This window comes from Haliotis rubra, unplaced genomic scaffold (genome assembly GCF_003918875.1).
Source record: "Haliotis rubra isolate DU_JTF1 unplaced genomic scaffold, ASM391887v1 Scf89, whole genome shotgun sequence".
Classification (NCBI taxonomy): domain Eukaryota; kingdom Metazoa; phylum Mollusca; class Gastropoda; order Lepetellida; family Haliotidae; genus Haliotis; species Haliotis rubra.
This window is the reverse complement of record NW_025767623.1, coordinates 1,735,402-1,755,994: the sequence shown is the minus strand read 5'-3', so window position 1 is coordinate 1,755,994 and position 20,593 is coordinate 1,735,402. Positions and strand designations below refer to the sequence as shown.

Genomic DNA, 20,593 nt, shown 5'->3' with positions numbered 1-20,593 from the left:
AAGACATACTTCGAGTCAAGTATAAAACTTGCTTAAAGAAATCTGGAATTAAATGATCAAAACAAGGTCAAAGTCACCATTGCTTTTTCTGTGCCAGTCCTTTCCTATTCCTTTGGAGTAGTTGATTGGACAAAACAAGAGTCCTGACTGCCTGACAGGAAGGATCATGTCTGATAACAGAGCATACCACCCTCGTTCCTCTCTTAATCCTTTATATATGCCAATCAGTTCTCGAGGTCTGGGTTTGATTAAGGTAGAGGCTCTTCATGATAGAATTTTATCGGGTACTTTTGCACACATTTATTTATCAGATGATGCTCTGGTGATGTGTGTCAAGACACATTTAATGATGAAAGTAAGGAATTCCACATCTATTTTAAACATGTCAAAGTTGTTGGACAGAATGTGAAATTTGAGGTTGATTTTGTTGATGACGATGTACTGCTGAATGATACAATGATGGGAGTAAACCAGGTGAAGTCCTTCAACATGTCTGCCCAGAATCTATCATTTGTGGAGAAGCTTTATGAGAAACCACTGCATCATGCATATATGCAGTGTGTGGAGCGTCTGGATGAAGTGATGAATGTGAAACTGAGGACTTTGTTTTTGCTGCCCAAGACCAGTCACTTCACACTCGCAATCGCCAAAATGTGATTCTTAAAGAAAATATTAACAGGAAATGTCGACTTTGCAATGAATTTACAGAAACTGTCCAACGCCTTGTCAGTGGATGCCCTTCCTTGGCACAAAGAGCATATCTTAAAAGACATGATGGCAAGGCTCGTTGCTTCTACTACCGTCTTTGCCATGCTTGTGGGTCATATATCATTGAAGTTTCAATCCCTTTTGACAGCAATGTGATTGGCAAGATTCAGGAAAAACATGGTAAATACTAAGTATGCGGACGTCGCCTTTGAAATGTCTCGCTTGCGTTCCAAGCACAATTTCGTCAGTCTCCCAAATGTTCTCGGTGCCCTTGGTTTGGTACCTCCGGATCTCTTGGTACAGATCAGGAACCGTGCCCGGGTTCTCCATTGTGAGGACAACCATTCTGATGGCTTGACTAATTGGAGATGGTATTGAACTTGGTGGGAGAAGAAACTAATCAATTTTCGTCAGTCTTCCCATTGTTCTCGGTGCCCTTGGTTTGGTACCTCCTGATCTCTTGGTACAGATCAGGAACCGTGCCCGGGTTCTCCATTGTGAGGACAACCATTCTGATGGCTTGACTAATTGGAGATGGTACTGAACTTGTTGGGAGAAGAAACTAATAAATTTTCGTTACACGGGGAGAACTGTCTCTCTTATAATGGCAATTACATTTACTTGTAACATATGTTATATTTGGGATTACACTTTCTTGGTAAAGTACATATTCTAATACTTTTGTTGCGTTGAGTCCCATCCGGTATTCGAACCAACACCCTCAGAGTCAGGCACCTAATCGCCAGCACACAAAGTCAGACGCCTAGACCGCTCAGCCACCGCGGCTTCCACAAAAGCGCATCTTTTTCTTGGTTAAGACGACGGTGAATGCTTTCTAATATGTGTTTGAAGAAGATACTTCCCCAACAGTCAAGGATTCACTCACTAGCTCATTTTACAGCACTGTCGCATGTTGAGATCCTCATCATCAGTGAAGGGGAGTGGCAAGGTCGGCTTCATCAGAAGGTTTATGGAAGCTAGGAAGGCTCACATTAAAAGTTCTTGATACCAACAGACCATTGAGAGCTGTGTCTACAAGAAAGTGAGCTCGAATAGCTTTGGCAACAACTTTCCTTGTTAGTAATTAGTTAGGCACCGATTTTGAAGTTGATTGTTACACGCCGGACTAAAGCATGAAACTTTGCAAAGTACATCCTGATAAAACATATTTTGGGGTTGCCCGATTTTCTATACTTGACTGAGAAAGTGTGATCACAAATAAAAACATATGTTATCTATTTGCCGCAGTTCATTGACTATGTAAGGCTGTCAGACATGGTGCATGTGAATTGCTCAAGTGATGAAAACACTTCTGAGTCTTCTGAATGGATGCTTCGCAGGAAAAGGAAACCTGTCAGTCACATCCTCATAGGCTATCCAAGTCTTCCAAGAAGTCTTCTTGCCTTTTCCACTGAACTGTGATGTTGTGTCAGAACCAGTGAATGCGTGGAAAAAAAGAGAAGCGCCACTCATCTTCTTGGGATATTCTGTTGAGGTTATAATATCTGAAGTTTTTCCCTTTTCCAAATGACACCCAAACCTGAACAGCAGACTTTAGTTCAACAAAGTCAGCCGTCTAACCCGCTCAGCCATCGCAACATAAACATTCTGACTTAACTTTCACAGTAGCACCCTTCTCAAACAACATCTTGACGACATTCACCTCATCTTGACGACATCCGACCTCACATGCTGTGCACAAATCAAAAGCGTCAAACTCTACTCCTCTGTTTAGAAAGAACCACACCTATCTTCTCGTTACGATTCTGAAAATGACCTTTTTGACCTTTCAGACTATCTATATCACATCGTCTGCTAGCTTACAGTTTCACCGCCTCTAAGTGACCTTCCTTTTCAGAATGGTATATGGGGTGTTCATATGGCTGTTGATGCTTTAACGTCCACACCCTTGTCAATAGCATGTTCCACTTTTTTTGGAAAGATAACCAAACCCACTAAGATCCTTATCGTTCTTGCATTAGATCAAGGATAAGGGATAAATTCTGATTGACAAACACACTGTCTTTGGTTTCTGCTGCTAACATAAGCGGTGTCTGCTTCAGGCTGTATCTCATATTTACTCCTTCACTTTGGAAAAATTATTCACTTTCTTTCTCCTCAAAAAAGTCGATGAGATGATGTGCTTTGATGCTGGAAAGGAATTCATAAAATGACTTTTTTGATGAGTTATCAGTTAGTTTCACAATATCCGCTACACACATGTGAAACCGCTTCTTCAGGCAGTCCATTAGCAAGTCAACAAAGTCTGAATCACAAAATGCCTGGTGAGAAAAAACATGCAAATTGCTGTTTTCAATTTCACTTGCAAATCTTCTTGCTAAATGTCCAGCATAAGTCTGTGGGATTTTTGCAACAATATCTGTATCACCAGCAACGTTTGTTCCTATTTCGGAGGATGGAAGACGAAGTCGCTGATTGATAAATGACAATCTACAATTTTCAATAACAAACTTCGATTGTTTCGTACTGAGAATAAAGGAAACGCTGTCATATATAGACGGATGATCAAACAGGTAGGTGTCATCTTCCTTCTTGAGGTAAGTTCCAACTAAATCGTCAGCAGCTGCTATGCTTACATACCCTAGACTGTCCTCCTCTTCCAGCTCTTGCAAACTAATCTTCCCATCTCTTTTAATCATGGCCATGAACAGTGAACGCTTTTTCGTGTCTTGAAGAAATTTATCCAAAGTCTTTCTGAGAAAATCCAGTGGCGCTTGAAAAAACATTTCCATTTGAAGCGGAGTCCAATCCTTTTCATATGCTGTGGCAAACATTTTACATACATGGGGAAAGCCGTGTGGACAGTCTGCCTTACATATCTGAGACACAACTGACTCTTCAAAGTTTGTGTTTTTTGCTTCAGCGTGAACACGCCATATCTTTCTCCGCTCATAAGAGTCTCTCTGTGAGGAAACTTCCACTACGTATTGGGGACTTGAAATGTAATCTGCCATCCTTCCCAAGTTTACTAATGAGGATTTCAGCACGTAGTCACGGCCTACGAGGATAATGATAGTTTTGTCTTTGTTTGGACTTGTTTGTTTTTTCTGTGTTGGATCAACTTTTGTTCTCTCTGAAACTTTTTCCGTTTTGGTAGACTTGTCAACAGGATCTTTTTCAACATATTTGTCGGGATGTTTCACATCCATAATAGGTCGGAAACTTGGTTTCCACTTGGCCAACTCAGCTGCGTCGAATTCCAGATCACCAAATATGTCATCTAACAGAATGACAGGATTTGAGCAAGCCATTAGGACTTCATTGAACTCCTCTGGTGACACCACTTGGTATACTTGTCTCCCCTGGTTGTACTGGTCTTTGAGAGCCATGTAGGCTATTGTGGACTTACCCTCTCCAGGTTTTCCTTTAATTGTCACCCATGTGGCTCCTATGTCCAGCTTTCCTTTCACTTCCTTGAGGGCCTCTGTCTCCACCATGTCTTTAGTCCACGACTTTATCCTGGATGCCGTCCTTTCTGTGGAAACAAGGCACATTTAACACATTTAACTGTGCATAAAATCTGTGTAATTTCCTTTTTTAACATATTACTCCAAAACCCTTATTCTAATATGTGTCCAGTAAGTGAGTGACTTAACAATTTCAGACATGTAGACATTACGAAATCATATCAACAAGATACCGTAAAACAACCAGTGACATATAAAATAAATTTGATTTAAAATAACAGTAAAATGAAATGATTAGCGATTTGACTCCACACCCAATGGCATGCACCAAACATGTCGGCGAGGCTGACGATCCCGCAAGTCAACTTTTATGACAAGCATGGCTTGCTGAAGACCAAATCTGACCGGAATCTACAGGAGCAAAACAAGTGATTTGAACTGAGCATATCCAGCACCGTACTTTCTTTACAGGTGGGTAGCGGAAAGTACCCAGATTATAAGAGTCAGGATTAATGGTACACTTCCAGCAGGTGAACAGATTAGTTTACGCCCAAAGGTGGGAGTGAGCGAGAGGGAGTGAGAGAGAGGAGAGCGAGAGTGGGAGTGAGAGAGAGGGAGTGAGAGAGAGAGAGAGAGGGAGAGGCCGAGAGTGGGAGTGTGAGAGAGGGCAAGAGGGAGGAGAGAGAGAGAGGGGGAGAGGGGGGTGAGAGAGAGAGAGAGGAGAGGGGCGAGAGTGGGAGTGTGAGAGAGGGGCAAGAGAGAGAGAGAGGGGGCGAGAGAGGAGTGAGAGGGAGGGAGAGAGAGGGGGAGAAGGAGAGGAGCGAGAGAGGGCGGCGGGAGAGAGAGTGGGGGAGAGGGAGAGGGGGATGAGAGTGAGGGAGAGAGAGAGTGGGCGAGAGAGGGAGAGAGAGAGAGGGAGGGAGAGGGGGGTGAGAGAGAGAGAGAGGGAGTGAGAGAGAGAGAGGGAGGGAGAGAGAGAGGGAGTGAGACAGAGAGAGAGACCCTACACTACTATCTTGGCAGCTTGCAAACTGTCCTGTCATTTTTCAACAGCAGTCAGGATTCCAGCACATGTACAGTCTATCAAATAACCCACTCCTGATCCTCTGTGCTGCAGTCGGTGTCTTCTCCTCTTCTTCCTGGTTGGTGGGAGTTGTACCGACATTCTGAGTTCCGCCAATGTTCAGATTCTTGCCTCCCTTCACAGTCACATCTCCAAAATGTTGCTCTACTTTGATAACGTTGTACTGTGTGACTGTAACAGAAACCACATGACTGAAGCTTGCATAGATGTGTTCCACATTTGAACTTACATTCCACAAGTGATTCTGAAAGCAAGTATTATCATGAACTTTCACTGTGTGTGATTTATTGTATACATGTATATCATAATAGGTTACAACCTGGTTACGTTTGTTCATAACATTGAGCAGAGCTTGACAAATATTTGTGATAGGGTCTCCAAGAGGTGAGGTGAAATTGGGTTTAACGTCGTGCTTGAGAATATTTCGCACATATGACGACGTGCATGCGTGTGTATGTGTATGTGCGGCTCCTTGTACTAGCCCAGACTGAAGCTGGTTTTATAGTGCTAGCCCACTGAGATACCATGCCGCAGTGAAGCATGAATACTCCACTCAGACACATTATACTGACTCCGAGCCAACCAGTCCTTGTTGTACCCATTAATGCCGACCTCCAGACAGGGCCAACAAGTACCATATTTTAACGTCTTTTGTTATGACGCGGTCGGGGATTGAACCCGCGACATTCCGCTCTCCGGGCGGACGCTCTAACCACTACACCACGGAAGCGCTTGGGTCACTAAGATCGACTGATTGAGGGTAGCACTGTGTTCATTGAGAGTTGGGTGGAATATGGAATACCCATACGTATTTAGTGGCGGAAAGGTCAGGACATAGTGCTGGATGTTTCGCTTTGGAGGAATTGTGTCACAATCCTGGCACGATGAGCACATGCGTTATCATATTGACAAATGCCCAACACATCACAAGATGTTTTCCCGATAGTATTCGACTGTCATGCTGAATCGACAATATAGGGGACATTTCGGCCAGTCATTGTCATGCAACCCTATACCATTCTGGACCCACCCCAGAAACGATCACACTGTACGACGGTACCGTCCATAACAAGCCGATAAGGTAGTCTCCAAATTTGATATGTTGGTCATGGAAGTCGAGAGTTATGCCACACAAGACATGACATCAGACAAAGGGAAGTCATGCTGCTGTTCCCTGTATCAATGACGGTTCTAATTCAAATGACGCGCACTAAGTTGTGGAATGACTCGTGGACCTCATGCATGTAAATGCTATCTAAATGGGCAAGTTCGAATTGCCTAGACCATGCACCGACTGGGCGACAATATTCACCTGCAGCATACCTAAGGCATGTAAACAAGTTGCAAACGTCGCATGATCATTATCTGGTTAAATGTGTTCAATGAAGTGTCTTTCAGCGTTTGGTTAAAAATACATCTGCTCACAATGGTAAATCTGGCATTTCAACCCTACTATGCGTTGTCCGAGGTCATGACATAGACATCGTATGTCTGGGAGATTGATTTCTACAGAAATGGGAGTGGTGGGTTAGCATTGTAGTTATTTCTCGCCGAAGATCCGGGTTCGATTCCCCCACATGGGTACAATGTGTGAAGCCCATTTCTGGTGTCCTTCGCCGTGATATTGCTGGGATATTGCTAAAAGTGACGCAAAATCACTCACTCCCCAGAAATGTTCTCGTTACATAAATCCTTTGTTTTCATGTCCAGACCCATGCGTATGTTACTGTAGTCCCACCTTTTAACAAACCACCTCTTTTGAAAATATCTTATTGAAGGTATTCCATAACCGAACCTACTTTAACGCGTCACAACACTCACCTGGAGAACTGTACAAGATATCTGAAGTATATATATAAAGCAGTACTCATAAAGCAGAGCTCACCTGTAGAAGATCCACCAGTCACTGGTACTAGAGGCAGCCCGGAGGACTGTATCTCTGTTAAAGGAGATCCTAGTATTTTGGGGTAAAGCGACGACGTGGAGGCTGGTGTCAGAGCTGATGTTCCCGGAACCTGTAGACTTGTTCTTAGATCAACTTCACCAGCTGAAGGTTGGAGCTGCTCTCGTTGCTGAGGCGCTGATGCTAATTCTCCCGGTGGCTGCTGACAGCAGCCCATAAGGTGTTGTACTAGTGACGTGGTATCTACGAAGGAAACAAACAGGTTAAAATTGGATCTCCAAGGACGCAAACAAATGTCATACGAATACTGACATTGATAAAATGACATGAAATAGATAAAAAAAAATAGTTTGAATTTGTGGCTGTAAACACTATGACAGGTCAGGATAGCTATGTTCAGGTCAGTTCAACTGTTATACCACCACATTACACATTTAACCAAGTACCTGCTTTACATCACACAATACAGATCAAATCAGACGAATACAAATCACACTATATAATTTACAGATATAATTTACATACACACACACACATATATATATGTGTGTGTGTATGTATGAGTGTGATATATATATATATATATATATATATATATCTTTCTCTCTCTGCACGTGTGTCTGTGTGTCCGTGTTTGTGAATTAGATAATGTGACTTGTATTGATCTGATTTGATCTGCACTGTGTGATGTAAAGCGGGTAATGGAAGCGGGGTTTAATAACTGCGGTGTACCATGTGGCTCAACCTAGTGTATGATTTACCCTGTACACTAATTATTTCAGGGCTCTATGTGTAAGGGGGAAATTGTATCCTGATGGAGTCGTCCCAGAATACTACAATAATATATTCACACTTATGCGATTATACACCGATCGCATTGTGATGCTAAGTGCACTGACGGGACTATCGGGCATCATTCACTAGTGTTTCCATTGACGTGTGACCGCTGATGTATCAAGCAAGCATCACTTGCTGTCATCATTTCCTAAAGACACACATACCTTTATCTACAAGTTGATAGGACTCTTGATGAACAGCCTGGAATTTGACCCCAATGGCACCTGCTCCAAGTTGTGACATGTCTCGTATCCCATCCACCTCTTCTTCTTCGTCTGTGCAATCATAATATTCGTCATCATTCTCTTCATAAACATCAGCATCCTCCATGCCTGCTCCTTCAGTTGCTCCTTGTGGGTTGCCCATGGCAACACCTGCAGGTCCCATGTGTTCCCCGTCTGATGACGTGTCTCCATCACTGTGTGTTCTGCATCCTGCTGGTGTACTATCATCCGTATCACAATCATCCGTCTGTCCTTGACCTTCGTCCATCCTGCCTACTCAGCTCCCAAGCATTGTGTTCAAATTCAAAACTTTAAACGTCCTTCCCTTTTCACTTGTCATTCACCAGTGTGTTTAATATGAACTCTTCACCAGCATCATCCTAAAACAGAAACGCCTTAATATGTACAACGTTCTACACTTTGTCTTTGGGTATCAGAGTACCCATGTGAGAACTCTGCCCCCACTCTTCTTCCCTGTTTTTCTCCTCTCTTCAATCCCTCTCTTCCTCCCTCTCTCCCACTTCCTCAATCCCTGTTTCTCTCTGATCTTCAATCCCTCTTTTCCTCCCTCTCTCCCACTTCCTCAATCCCTGTTTCTCTCCGATCTTCCATCCCTCTCTTCCTCCCTCTCTCCCCACTTCAATCCCTGTTATTCTTCTTCGATCTTCCATCCCTCTCTTCCTCCCTCTCTCCCCACTTCAACCCCTGTTTCTCTTCTTCGATCTTCAATCCCTCTCTTCCTCCCTCTCCCCTTTTCCTCAATCCCCTTTTCTCTACGATCTTCAATCCCTCTCTCCCTCCTTCTCCCTCTTCCTCAATCCCTCTCTCTCCCCAGTCTCTCTCCCTCTTCAATCTTTGTTCTATCCCTCTCCCCTCTTTCTCTCTCTTTCACCCCTTCTCTATCCGTCTCTCCCTCACTCCCCCACACACTCACGGTATCACCCCTCTTTGTTCCCCCATCTTCTCTTCTCTCTCACTCCCCATTCATCTGTTCTCTCTCTAACAACAAAATGTATCATCCTATATCCTATCATTATGTATCAGTATATAAAGTATGGGGACACTGTTCCGTGTACAGAGAAAGTGCACATGTACATATTTCAATGGTGCATGACTTCGGACATAATTTCACGATATTTGTCTTGTCTAAATCTGTTAATCCCAAAGCAGCCGCATGTTTGCAATTACCTAAATATTCCAATGTAGAATCATTGATAAAGAATGAGAATAACAGAGCACTCTATATACAGCCTTGTTTTAATCCAATAGGATATTCAAAATAGTCACATAATGTAGCTGGTTGTCGATACAGACGATAGAGATCGATAATCGTTAACTAAATATCGATCGATTATCGATAAATATCAGAAACGTGACTTTGAGCAAAAATGCCAAAGATATCTGAAAGAAATTAACATATTTCACATTACTAGTGAGTGGTGACATGTTTTTTCAGCGTCCTGAATATAATTTAGATCCAGACCATGATTAAAGTCCTCAATATGTATATTATCACACAATCCGTGAAGATCCGGGTTAGAAATGATCTTGAGCAACCCACGCTTGTCATAAAAGGCGACGACGGGATCGGTGATCAGGCTCGCTGACTTGGTTGACACATGTCACCGTACCCCAGTTACGTAGTTCTATGCTCATGCTGTTGATCACTGGATTGTGTGGTCCAGACTCGACTGTTTACAGGCCACCCCCATAAGCTGGAATATTGCTGAGTGCGGCGTCAAACACCAAACAAACAAACAAAAAATCAACAAAGGCAACATAGGGTTTCTTTTTCTTCCCTGATACACATTTTTGTTTTAATGATATTGTTGAAAGCCACTTGAGTTTTATGCCAATTTATCTTAAACTTTTGACCGTCATATAGCTGGAATATTGAATACGTGCGGCGTAAAGATAAACTCACTTAAATATTTAGTTAAGTTATTTAATACAAGGGTGTAAAATTTATATCGCCATAATATACTATCCCAAAAAAGAAACGCATAGGCATTTTGTATTTTTAAAATCTATTTATTACCTTTTGTGTTCAAACAATCGTCAAAATATGTAACAAAAGTGTTGATAACATGATTTTACACAATTGCATGAATAAAAAATCGACTTTACCTGAAAATGTTGATTTTGATTAGATTTCTTACACGGATTAAAAAGTCATCGCCACAGCGCAACAGAAATCACCTTCTAGTTGAAATTATGCAGCAAAGAGCATGCACTGTCTGGCTATAAAAATCAAGATTACTTTGGGAAATCGACATTCGTTTTGAAGAAGTTTCAAGGTCAAAACACTACCCCACGTCTTGACGCTGCGACAGGGAACATCGCCATTGAAAAACGTCCCCTAAAGGAATGAAAACGGCGTGTATTGAAGCAAATGGTGGTCACACTCACTATTAACTCAACATTTGAAGACTTTTTGAAGGAAAAAAACGCCTTCTTGAATTGTGTAAAAGTTCAGACTATGATACCACGTGTCTTACAGTCTCAATCAACGGTACTTTCGACTTTGTATGAAATGAAATTGTGTACATGCTGTGGAAATCGAATACTGTATTGAAATTAAACAGATGTTTATTCATATATGCTTTTCTTTAACGTTCCAAATTTGGTCAAACACACTGTATACTTTCTTTTGAGCACTAGTTTATATGCGCCTTTTGACTGAAACCTTTTCCATTCTACTTGTATCCAAAACAAGCCGCAAGTGTGAGAACGATTATAAATACAGGTGAACATGTGTATAAAATGTCTATATGCTCCATTTGTTGTGAGTGAAATCTATCTTTAAAATATTTTCGGTGAAATTTCTCAAACAAACCCGGACCTAACAAACATCCGTTCAGTTCTACTTCCTGGCATTATAAACTCTGTCAAAAAAGAAACGCAACCCCTGTATTTTAGAGATTTTGATCTGAAGTTTTAGGACGACACGGCATTTTTATTATTTAAGACAGAAGTCTGAAATTTGGCAGAATAATAACCCAGATGGGCATGTTTAAAATTGTCATTTCAAAAGTCATCTCACAGACACCAGTTTGTCACCAGGGGGGCGTCTTTCTCAGTATCTCGTATGAGCACCACGCGCTGCAATCACTGCACGGCATCTCCTTGGACAAGAACGGATAAGACGCCGGATTCTTTCCTGGGGAATGGCTCTCCACTCCTCCTGCAGTGCAACGGCGAGCTGTTGCAGCGTCTGTGGCGGCGGCTGACGTTGACGTACGCGTCGATCCAGAGTATCCCACAGGTGTTCAATAGGGTTGAGGTCTGGTGATTTAGAGGGTCATGGCAACACATTGACGTTGGAATTCTGCAGAAAGTTCATTGTTGCACGTGCAGTATGAGGCCGGGCGTTGTCCCGTTGAAAAATCTGTGTCTGTTGGTCAATAATCGGGAGAAGGTGAAGCTCTAACACGTGGTTGATGTAACGTTGGGCTGTCAGGTTCCCTGGAACGATCACCAAGTCTGATTTCTGGTTGTATGAGATGGTTCCCCAAACCATGACGCTTTCTCCGCCAAATCTGTCCACCTGTCGGACGCAGATGGGCGCAAAACGTTTATGACGTCTCCTATACAGACGCTGTCTTCCGTCGTGACGTTGCAAAAGAAAAACGTGATTCATCAGAAAACCAGATTCGCCTCCAGTTTTGTAAAGACCGTATCCTTACGTTGTTGCACCACCTGAGTCGTCGGCGTCGATGTAGGGGGCGTAGTACAGGTCCAACAACTGGTCTACAGGCACGTAAACCCGCTTCTTTCAGACGGTTCCTAATCGTTTGAGCTGACACTCTCCTCAAACCTGGTATTTGTGTGGCAGTCACGGTTGGTAGGGCATGCCGATTACGCAGGTGATGGACCCGGATGTACCGATCTTGAAGGGGGGTCGTGATTCTTGGCCTTCCACTTCTCGGGCGATCGTTGGTCAAATTGAAGTTGTTGTAGCGGCTCCAAAGTCGGGATATCGTTGTTTTGTGAACATTTAGGTGCCGTGCAACAGTTCCAAAACTTTCTCCGGCTTGAACACGACCAATGGCGATATTTCGGTCGGCAGCACTCAATCGTGGCATTTTTTTAACACAGCTTTTCGGCGACAAATGAATGAATATAATACGGAAGCACATGGGCTTTTATACACCCCTACATTAACTGCCATTTTCATGATTTGCATGTGTGTTTTTTGTGCGAAGTCACCATGAGGGTCATTTCATGCGTTGTGACGGAATAAGCAATAAAATACACTTATGCGTACAAATGCAGTTGTTTGGATGGTAATCTTCATTAATTACGTGTATCATTTCAATACATTCGAATAAAATTTAGTTTGGAAGCAATAACTTCATTCAAACGAATTTTTCATATCTGAGGACAGGGGTTGCGTTTCTTTTTTGACAGAGTTTATATATATATTCGTTCTAGCTCTTTTTTCTTCCCTGGTTATGTAAACGCAAAGTAACACCAAGTGACACAATCAGCAAATGTACTTTGTCCAGGAAGAAAAAAAAAGAAAAAAAAAAGAAAATTACTGAATTACTAGTTACCGTTAGGTGTTATCTCACAGTAGAAATTCTTAAAAGCTCTTAGAAATTTGAATATATCTGTATTTCTGGCCATGAGCCACTACACTAAATAAATATTTACGTTTGTCTGGCTTAAAAAAAAAACAACTTCCTGACATTGTTCCCAATCACAGTCGTAATCACAGTCACCATCACATCATGTACATCAGGGGCGGATACAGCTTCTTGAGGATGGGGGGTGCACACTCCGGCACAGCGATGACTTAACATAACATCACTGCCACAGGCTAATTTGCATATCACGTGACCGGAATTTTCTCTTGTTTGTAATCAAACGCGCATATTCATAATAAGAAGAGACTGGACTCACGAAAGCTTTTCGGCGCTCTCTTCATAATGTTTTACATTGTTACATATATATTCTTCCACAACTGCGACAGTAAGGTCTATGACAGTACATATTTAGATATCAAACTGGCTGCATCGTTTGCTCTCCGTCGGCTTCGATGACAGCACGTGGAGCCGTACAACCTATGTAAACAAAGGATCGCTACGCAAATCGAAATAGTGTCACATGTTTTAGGATATTTTCTCAATGAAACTAAACCATTCTATCAAAGATGTTTAATTAGTTGTGTATACTCGTCAAAATTAAAAGAGTTGAGAAATATGTAAATTATATTGAATGGACGGTGCAAGATGTGACGAATCGTCACATTTTTCTGGCCTGTGGCAGAGATACTGTGCTGGCTTGCCGCATGGAACTCTGGGTAGGAGAGTGTGGGGGGTGCACATTCGGCTATGTACAGTGAAATACACTTGGTCCCAACCCTACTTGAGGTCAACCTGACATTTAATGGTGATATACTGATGAAAACACACTAACATAAACCCGTCGACACTTCCTTGTTTTGAACACATGAAGATCCGGGTTAGAATTGGTCTTCAGCAGCCCATGCTTGATGGATGGCGGGTTGCGGGTTGCGGGTTGGGGGTTGCGGGTTGCAGGTTGTAGTTTAAGGGTAATTTGTATGAATGGCGATGTGCCTACTGTTTTGGTTATTTATTGAAGTTGTTTATGCCCACGAAGACAAAATGTTCCAATTTTAAATGCTGATATGAAAATGAATCGAATTATGGCTAATGTAACAATGATAAAGAGTAAACGCCAAAGCCGTAACTTAAAACACATATTGACACGTGCCACATTCGACTCATGTATTAAACCTACAGAATTCAGTGTCTCAAAATGTAAACGGGGAAATTGTGGAACTTGTGAATATATACTTGAAACTTCATGTATAAAGTTCAAAAACAGGAAACAATTATTTCATGTACGCTCTAACATGGACTGCTCTGCAAAACATATTATTTATGTTATTATATGCCAAGGGTGTCATGAAGAATACATTGGACAAACGGAGTGCTTGAGGGATGTATGCTACGTTAGTTTTAGGGTATTTGGAACGAACTCTGGAAACCAAAGTGAAAGAACAGTTAGGACCTGAAGTCGCTGAATACTTTAGAACAAATTGGCGACGTTTTCTTGACGATTGCTTCATGTTATGGCCCTTTGGAGATGAAAAATTAACTCTGCTTTATAACATCCTAAATAACTTGAACAAACATTTACATTTTACCATGGACTCAAATTATTCTGAAATTCCATTTTTGGACATCATGGTAAAACTATGTGGACGTAATCTACAAACAGATATATATTATAAACCTACAGATACTAAACAATACCTTCATTTTTCATCTTGCCGCCCGAGTCATATAAAGAGAAGCATTCCCTATAACTTAGCAAGACGTATCTGCATGATTGTCACAAATACCGACAAGGAACATACGACTTGCAGAACTAAAATCATATCTACAGTCCCCTGGATACCCAGTTCTTCTTGTGGAAGATGGAGTAAAGAAAGCAATAAACATAGACAGAAGGACACTGTTGATAGTTCGTGATAAACAAATAAATAACACTGTCAATCTGGCCTATGTTTCAACGCATAACCCCAAGAATCCGGAACTTTTTCATATCATAAGACAAAATGTTCCAATTTTAAATGCTGATATGAAAATGAATCGAATTATGGATAATGTAACAATGATAAAGAGTAAACGCCAAAGCCGTAACTTAAAACACATATTGACACGTGCCACATTCGACTCATGTATTAAACCTACAGAATTCAGTGTCTCAAAATGTAAACGGGGAAATTGTGGAACTTGTGAATATATACTTGAAACTTCATGTACAAAGTTCAAAAACAGGAAACAATTATTTCATGTACGCTCTAACATGGACTGCTCTGCAAAACATATTATTTATGTTATTATATGCCAAGGGTGTCATGAAGAATACATTGGACAAACGGAGTGCTTGAGGGACAGAATGCGCGTCCATAAACAACAGATTAAGGACCCCAAAACAAGGTGCATCCCCTTAAGCGCTCACATTGACAAATGCGCAGCAGGAAAGGAAATAAAATTTAAAATATTCCCTTTCTATAAAATGAATACTGCTGACGCCATGCAGCGTAAAGCTAAAGAAAACTTTTTCATCAAAGAATTGTGTCCATCGTTAAATAGGTAACACAATGTGTCTGAATTATACTTGTTTTCATTGTGCTACTAGTACTGTCAATATAAAGCCGCCAATGTGACGTCATGGCAACGCCACGTCACAACATTTGTATACAGTTGCATTGTGACGTCATGACAAATTGACGTCATAACATAATCCGTTTAACTGTAATCACTTCTCCCTGAAGGTAATAGTGAAACATGTTGGAGAAGATCCGTGTCGTGTGATTATTTCAAAAACTTCTTCTTATACATGTACTACTGTACGCTCGGTATTCTCATCACTTTCTTTATATATATATATATATATATATATATTCCGAGCACATTTGATTGGTTGATATTTTTATATATAGGTTATCACGTTCGTGTGTTTTGGCATGGTTAATATCCTGCATTAGGAATAATCATTGTCTTTAGCGAGCCTTGGCTATGTCGTTTTTGCTTTATAATTTAAGAAAATGAGAATTCAAATGCCACAAATCATGAAACTAATCTTCGTGGACTGTATATGACGTCACAAATATGTGCGGAGTAATACGTTACGTCACAAGCCCGGTGACATTATTTTCTCCTGATCACTCAGCGGTCATCTAGTTCCCAGTAAGCTTTTATGCTAAAGTACGTATTGTTGTCAACAAATCTTAGCTTACGTTTGAAAAATAATAACAAACTCACGTGGAACTTAAGAAACATTCAATTAACCTTTTGAACAACCAAATACGCTTTAACGTTAGCGTTACATTGTGCACCGTTCTCTCGCTAACACTGACAGTCGGTCGGGGAACTGATGTTGGTATCTTCGTAAGCCTATCAATTTCTATGTTCGCTTTGTAATGTACTCCAGCTATAACAACAAGGCATGAATTTTCTGGGATCAAAGCACTGACAGTACCGTAACCACGGCCGTTAATCCGGACACGACCCTGACCCTTAACGCCATGTTTGTTTACACTGTGAAAGTAATCCCTGAAATTTGCATATGACCTCTCTAATTTGCATCGATATCCGTATATGACCCTGTGGCATCCAGGGGGTTAACGCCATGTTTGTTTACACTGTGAAAGTAATCCCTGAAATTTGCATATGACCTCTCTAATTTGCATCGATATCCGTATATGACCCTATCGAGAACACTATCCATTGTGTGATAAATAAATATTCCGAACACACTTGATTGGTTGATATTTTTATCCACGGCAATTCTCTATATGCTAAGGTTGGTGGGTCGTTCATGAGCTGCACAGACTGAAATATGTAAGATGATATCAGACACGTAGATTAAAGGCACTGCTATATGTTAAAGGTCACATGAAACGTAAATCACAACTGTGCAGATTCTGATACCTTTCGGTATGGACTTACCGAAACAAATCATCAAAAATGCAAATTCAACTTATAAAGTTGAAAAATAACGCGATGAAAAAAACGCGCGAAATCGGAGTTCAAACAATTCACTAATTTTCCCCCGACTTTTCGGGGGAAAACTGGTTTCAACAGCTGGGCTGCGCTCATAGCACGTGCGCAGTGAAATAGGTTCGCCCAGCTTGGAAGCTGTCCGGTGAATACTCTGTGAAGGCTTTGGTGTGAGCTATTTTCCTAATGTTTTGTTGATATTTCACAGGCGCGAGCTTTTTATATGTTATGACAGTAAATACACTGTTTATATAATTTCATTTGTCTATTTCACCACACGTTCTTCTTACCGAGTCACTTTCTCAGTTCGATACTGAAAAGCAATGTCATTAATTAGTGTTGGCAGAATTTCTAACTGTGATATAGATATGTCGTTGTCACAGACAAAACTCAATGTCTTGTTTTATTGACACCTGTGTGTCTGCCTGCCTGTCTGCTAATGACAATATTCAATACACAACTGCGATGACTGACCACATGCAATTTGAACTTAACACCAATCAGGCTATACACCAAAAACAAAACGCATTGATTTATGGCCCGAGTTCGGTCTCTGTCACATTATGTAATTACACAGACAGGCAGGTGTGATACTTGAACACATGACATGTTATGATGTCTGTTGATTGCAAAATGTTATACACAAAAAAATGAGCATGTATTTACAAAACCCAACATCTCTATATATACACACACAATGGGCCGTGAGGGCATCTGCAAATGAACCAGCCACACCCACCCGCTCTTACTGGGTTCGGTATCCCGGCTGCTTCGTTTCTTGGGAAGTAAACCCAAGTACACAATATTGCACTTTTGATTTGCGATTGTACGCTTATAATTTTGTTTATATGTTTTTTCATAACCAGCAATGTATATCATATGTCATGAATAAGTGATAATTGTGTTTTAATTATGTTTGATTTTTTGGTTGCATGTGACCTTTAAAGCACGAGGAAGTAACATGAATTAATGTCAGACTGGTTCTATTCTACTTGTACTAATGTGTGAGGACGATTATACATACACGTGAAAATTTGAAAGATCAATTCAAATGCTGCGTTCCTTAATTTATCTCTTCTGTTGAATTTGTCATTTGTTTACAAACGCGACATAATAAACATCCTGTCTTATTCCTGACTTTGTTCCCACTAGACTGGTTAACGCAGCCACCTTTACTGAATGTATATTGATATACCCTCAGTCCTAACTCTAGATCATCCAGACGTTTAATAGTTATATAGTGATGATTACAAATAAGCATAAATTCGTCAACACTTACTTATTCGTCTGTATCACTGATAAATGCGTGGACAGGCATACAGTCGAGACAATCATCAATGCAGCCGGAAATCTAGGGCTGAACATAGTCGCTTGCGACACAGTATTCAAGTTCCTCAACGCGATGTGTTACTAGACGCTCTTTTGAAATAGCAGGGGAAACTTCTCCTCAGCGCTAGCGTAAACTGGTTGTCCGAATCCTGTCCTTGTTGTCGCTGGTTTTCGGCGCTTCCCGCTCTCCTACCCAGAGTTCCATGCTGTCATGGCTGAACTGGAGTGTGCCCGTCCAAGCACAGAGGTGTAGCCGAGAGTATAGAGTGACGTGTGCAAAAGTGTATACACATGCACAAAAGTTAAGCAACATTCATTTCTGACTGTATTGAAATTCAGTTAATTGAGGGTCACTTCTGAGTAACAACTTGTTTCAGATAAAATTGTTGTCATGCAACAAATGAAATTTCGACTACATTGATCAATAATCCATTTTTTTAATGACTGACTGAGTTTGGTTTTACGCCGCTTTTAGCAATATTCCAGCAACATCACGGCGGGGGGACACCAGAAATGGCATTTTTTAATGAACTAGAATTTTATTTGCAGATGTAATACCAGGCAATAGTATTGTGTATTGGCACAGGTACAGCAAGACGTGTACATCATGTCTTTTTGAATAATTTGTTGTTTGTTTGTTTGTTTAACGCCACACTCAGCAATATTCCAGCTGCATGGCGGCGGTCTGTATATAATCGAGTCTGGACAAGACAATCCAGTGATCAACACATTAGCATCGATCTGCGCAATTGGGAACCGATGACATGTGTTAACTAAGTCAGCGAGCCTGACCACCTAATCCCGTTAGTCACATTTTACGACAAGCACGGGTGCTGAAGATCAATTCTAACCCGGATCTGCACAGGTGGAGACAAGCATTGGTTACTTGAGATCAATTCTATCCCGGATCTTCACAGGACACATAAAAGCCGTTTTCTGCTTGGCTGAGCCAATCAATGTACATCGCTTACAGTTGAGTTGAGTTGAGTTTTACGTCACATCGGCATTATTCCAGCCATATAGTCACGTGATCAAGTCTGGATTAATAAACATTGTAAGTACAAAGTATAAATGAGTTTTATTTTGAAAACATATATATTCATTACATTATTATTTAAATTCACTAAATTCAAAAGCAGGCAATTTGTTATTCACATTACAGAGCAAGAATTTATGGTACAGGTCAACTTCCCTCAGATAGCTAACAATGAGATGCCCGCTGACGCGGGAAACCAGGTCTTTCAGATTTATCGCTTCATAATGCGAGTCCCTTGTAGTCGAAAAGTCCACGCAATCAAGCAGAATATGCTTGATGGTGTACATGTCATCGCAAGAAACACACACAGAAGGTCCATCTACATCCGTTTTCAGCAGATAGTCATGAGTAAACCAACTGTGGCCAATACGACATCGTCGTAGAACTACCTCATTACGTCTTGACTGACAACCCAAGTAGGTATAACCAACTGTTGGCTTCAATTCATGAAGTTTATTTCTTCCTACTTGGGTGTCCCACCTTTGTTGCATAAGGTCCCGAGTATAATTTTTGATAGAGGGTTTGAAATCACTACACGGGATTAGCAGTGGAGATAGTCAGATAAGGGCTTGCAACATTTTCTATCTTACCCGCTAGGAACGCCGAACTGTGGGAACTCATTTCGTACTTCCTGTTAATAGTGTTTTGGCTGTTGTCGGTATTGCCTAACTCTGGTACTCCTTATCATGATCCCATAGCCGTGCTTCAAACAGTTCAAAATTAACATTGAGGTGTTCGGTAAGATCAATACGTTGTTCAGGGAACATAAACATAGAGGGTACATCAACCCATATTCCTGTTGTGACCTGTGAACAACTTATAAAGTCATGAATCACAAGCAGACTTCAGAGAGGGTTAATCCACCACTGATAGTATATTCATTCTTTAAATAATTGTACAGCATTAGATCTCACGTAGAGGCGGTAAAATGTAAGCATGTGTGCGTGATAAATGTGTTATGCCATCAACATTTGATTGTAATATCGGCGTTCGTCAAGGCTGTATACTTAACCCATTTTTGTTCATTTTCATTATAAATATGTTAGCGACAGTTGTGTATCAAAACTGTACAGAAAGTATTTGGTTGCCTCCAGATGTTGTTAAGGTATCTTTATTATTGTACAACTAACAATACGTATATGTTGTTGTGTATTTTTATTATTGTATAACTAACAATACGTATATGTTGTTGTGTATTTTTATTATTGTATAACTAACAATACGTATATGTTGTGTATTTTTATTATTGTATAACTAACAATACGTATATATTGTTGTGTATTTTTATTATTGTATAACTAACAATACGTATATGTTGTTGTGTATTTTTATTATTGTATAACTAACAATACGTATATGTTGTTGTGTATTTTTATTATTGTATAACTAACAATACGTATATGTTGTTGTGTATTTTTATTATTGTATAACTAACAATACGTATATGTTGTGTATTTTTATTATTGTATAACTAACAATACGTATATATTGTTGTGTATTTTTA

At 40.7% G+C, this 20,593-nt stretch overlaps 1 protein-coding gene across 1 annotated transcript; it reads right to left on the bottom strand.

Annotated features, from left to right (window-relative positions):
* Positions 1 to 2,093: 2,093 nt before the first annotated feature.
* Positions 2,094 to 18,288, bottom strand: LOC124263614. The gene is made up of 5 exons (XM_046698265.1): positions 18,004 to 18,288; positions 8,125 to 8,564; positions 7,106 to 7,366; positions 5,233 to 5,391; positions 2,094 to 4,204 (listed from the first exon to the last, which is right to left on the bottom strand). Exons 2-5 carry the CDS (start codon positions 8,450 to 8,452, stop codon positions 2,808 to 2,810), a joined length of 2,145 nt encoding a protein of 714 aa, XP_046554221.1. The 5' UTR covers positions 8,453 to 8,564; positions 18,004 to 18,288; the 3' UTR covers positions 2,094 to 2,807.
* Positions 18,289 to 20,593: the final 2,305 nt, after the last annotated feature.

What these genes read in the sequence shown, in the direction of transcription:
- LOC124263614 (XM_046698265.1), bottom strand. Translation starts at nt 8,452, where the DNA reads ATGGACGAAGGTCAAGGACAGACGGATGATTGTGATACGGATGATAGT. An exon ending in CTATCAACTTGTAGATAAAG is followed by an intron (nt 7,367 to 8,124) that starts GTATGTGTGTCT and finishes TTTCCTTCGTAG; the next exon opens with ATACCACGTCACTAGTACAA. An exon ending in GACTGGTGGATCTTCTACAG is followed by an intron (nt 5,392 to 7,105) that starts GTGAGCTCTGCT and finishes TTTCTGTTACAG; the next exon opens with TCACACAGTACAACGTTATC.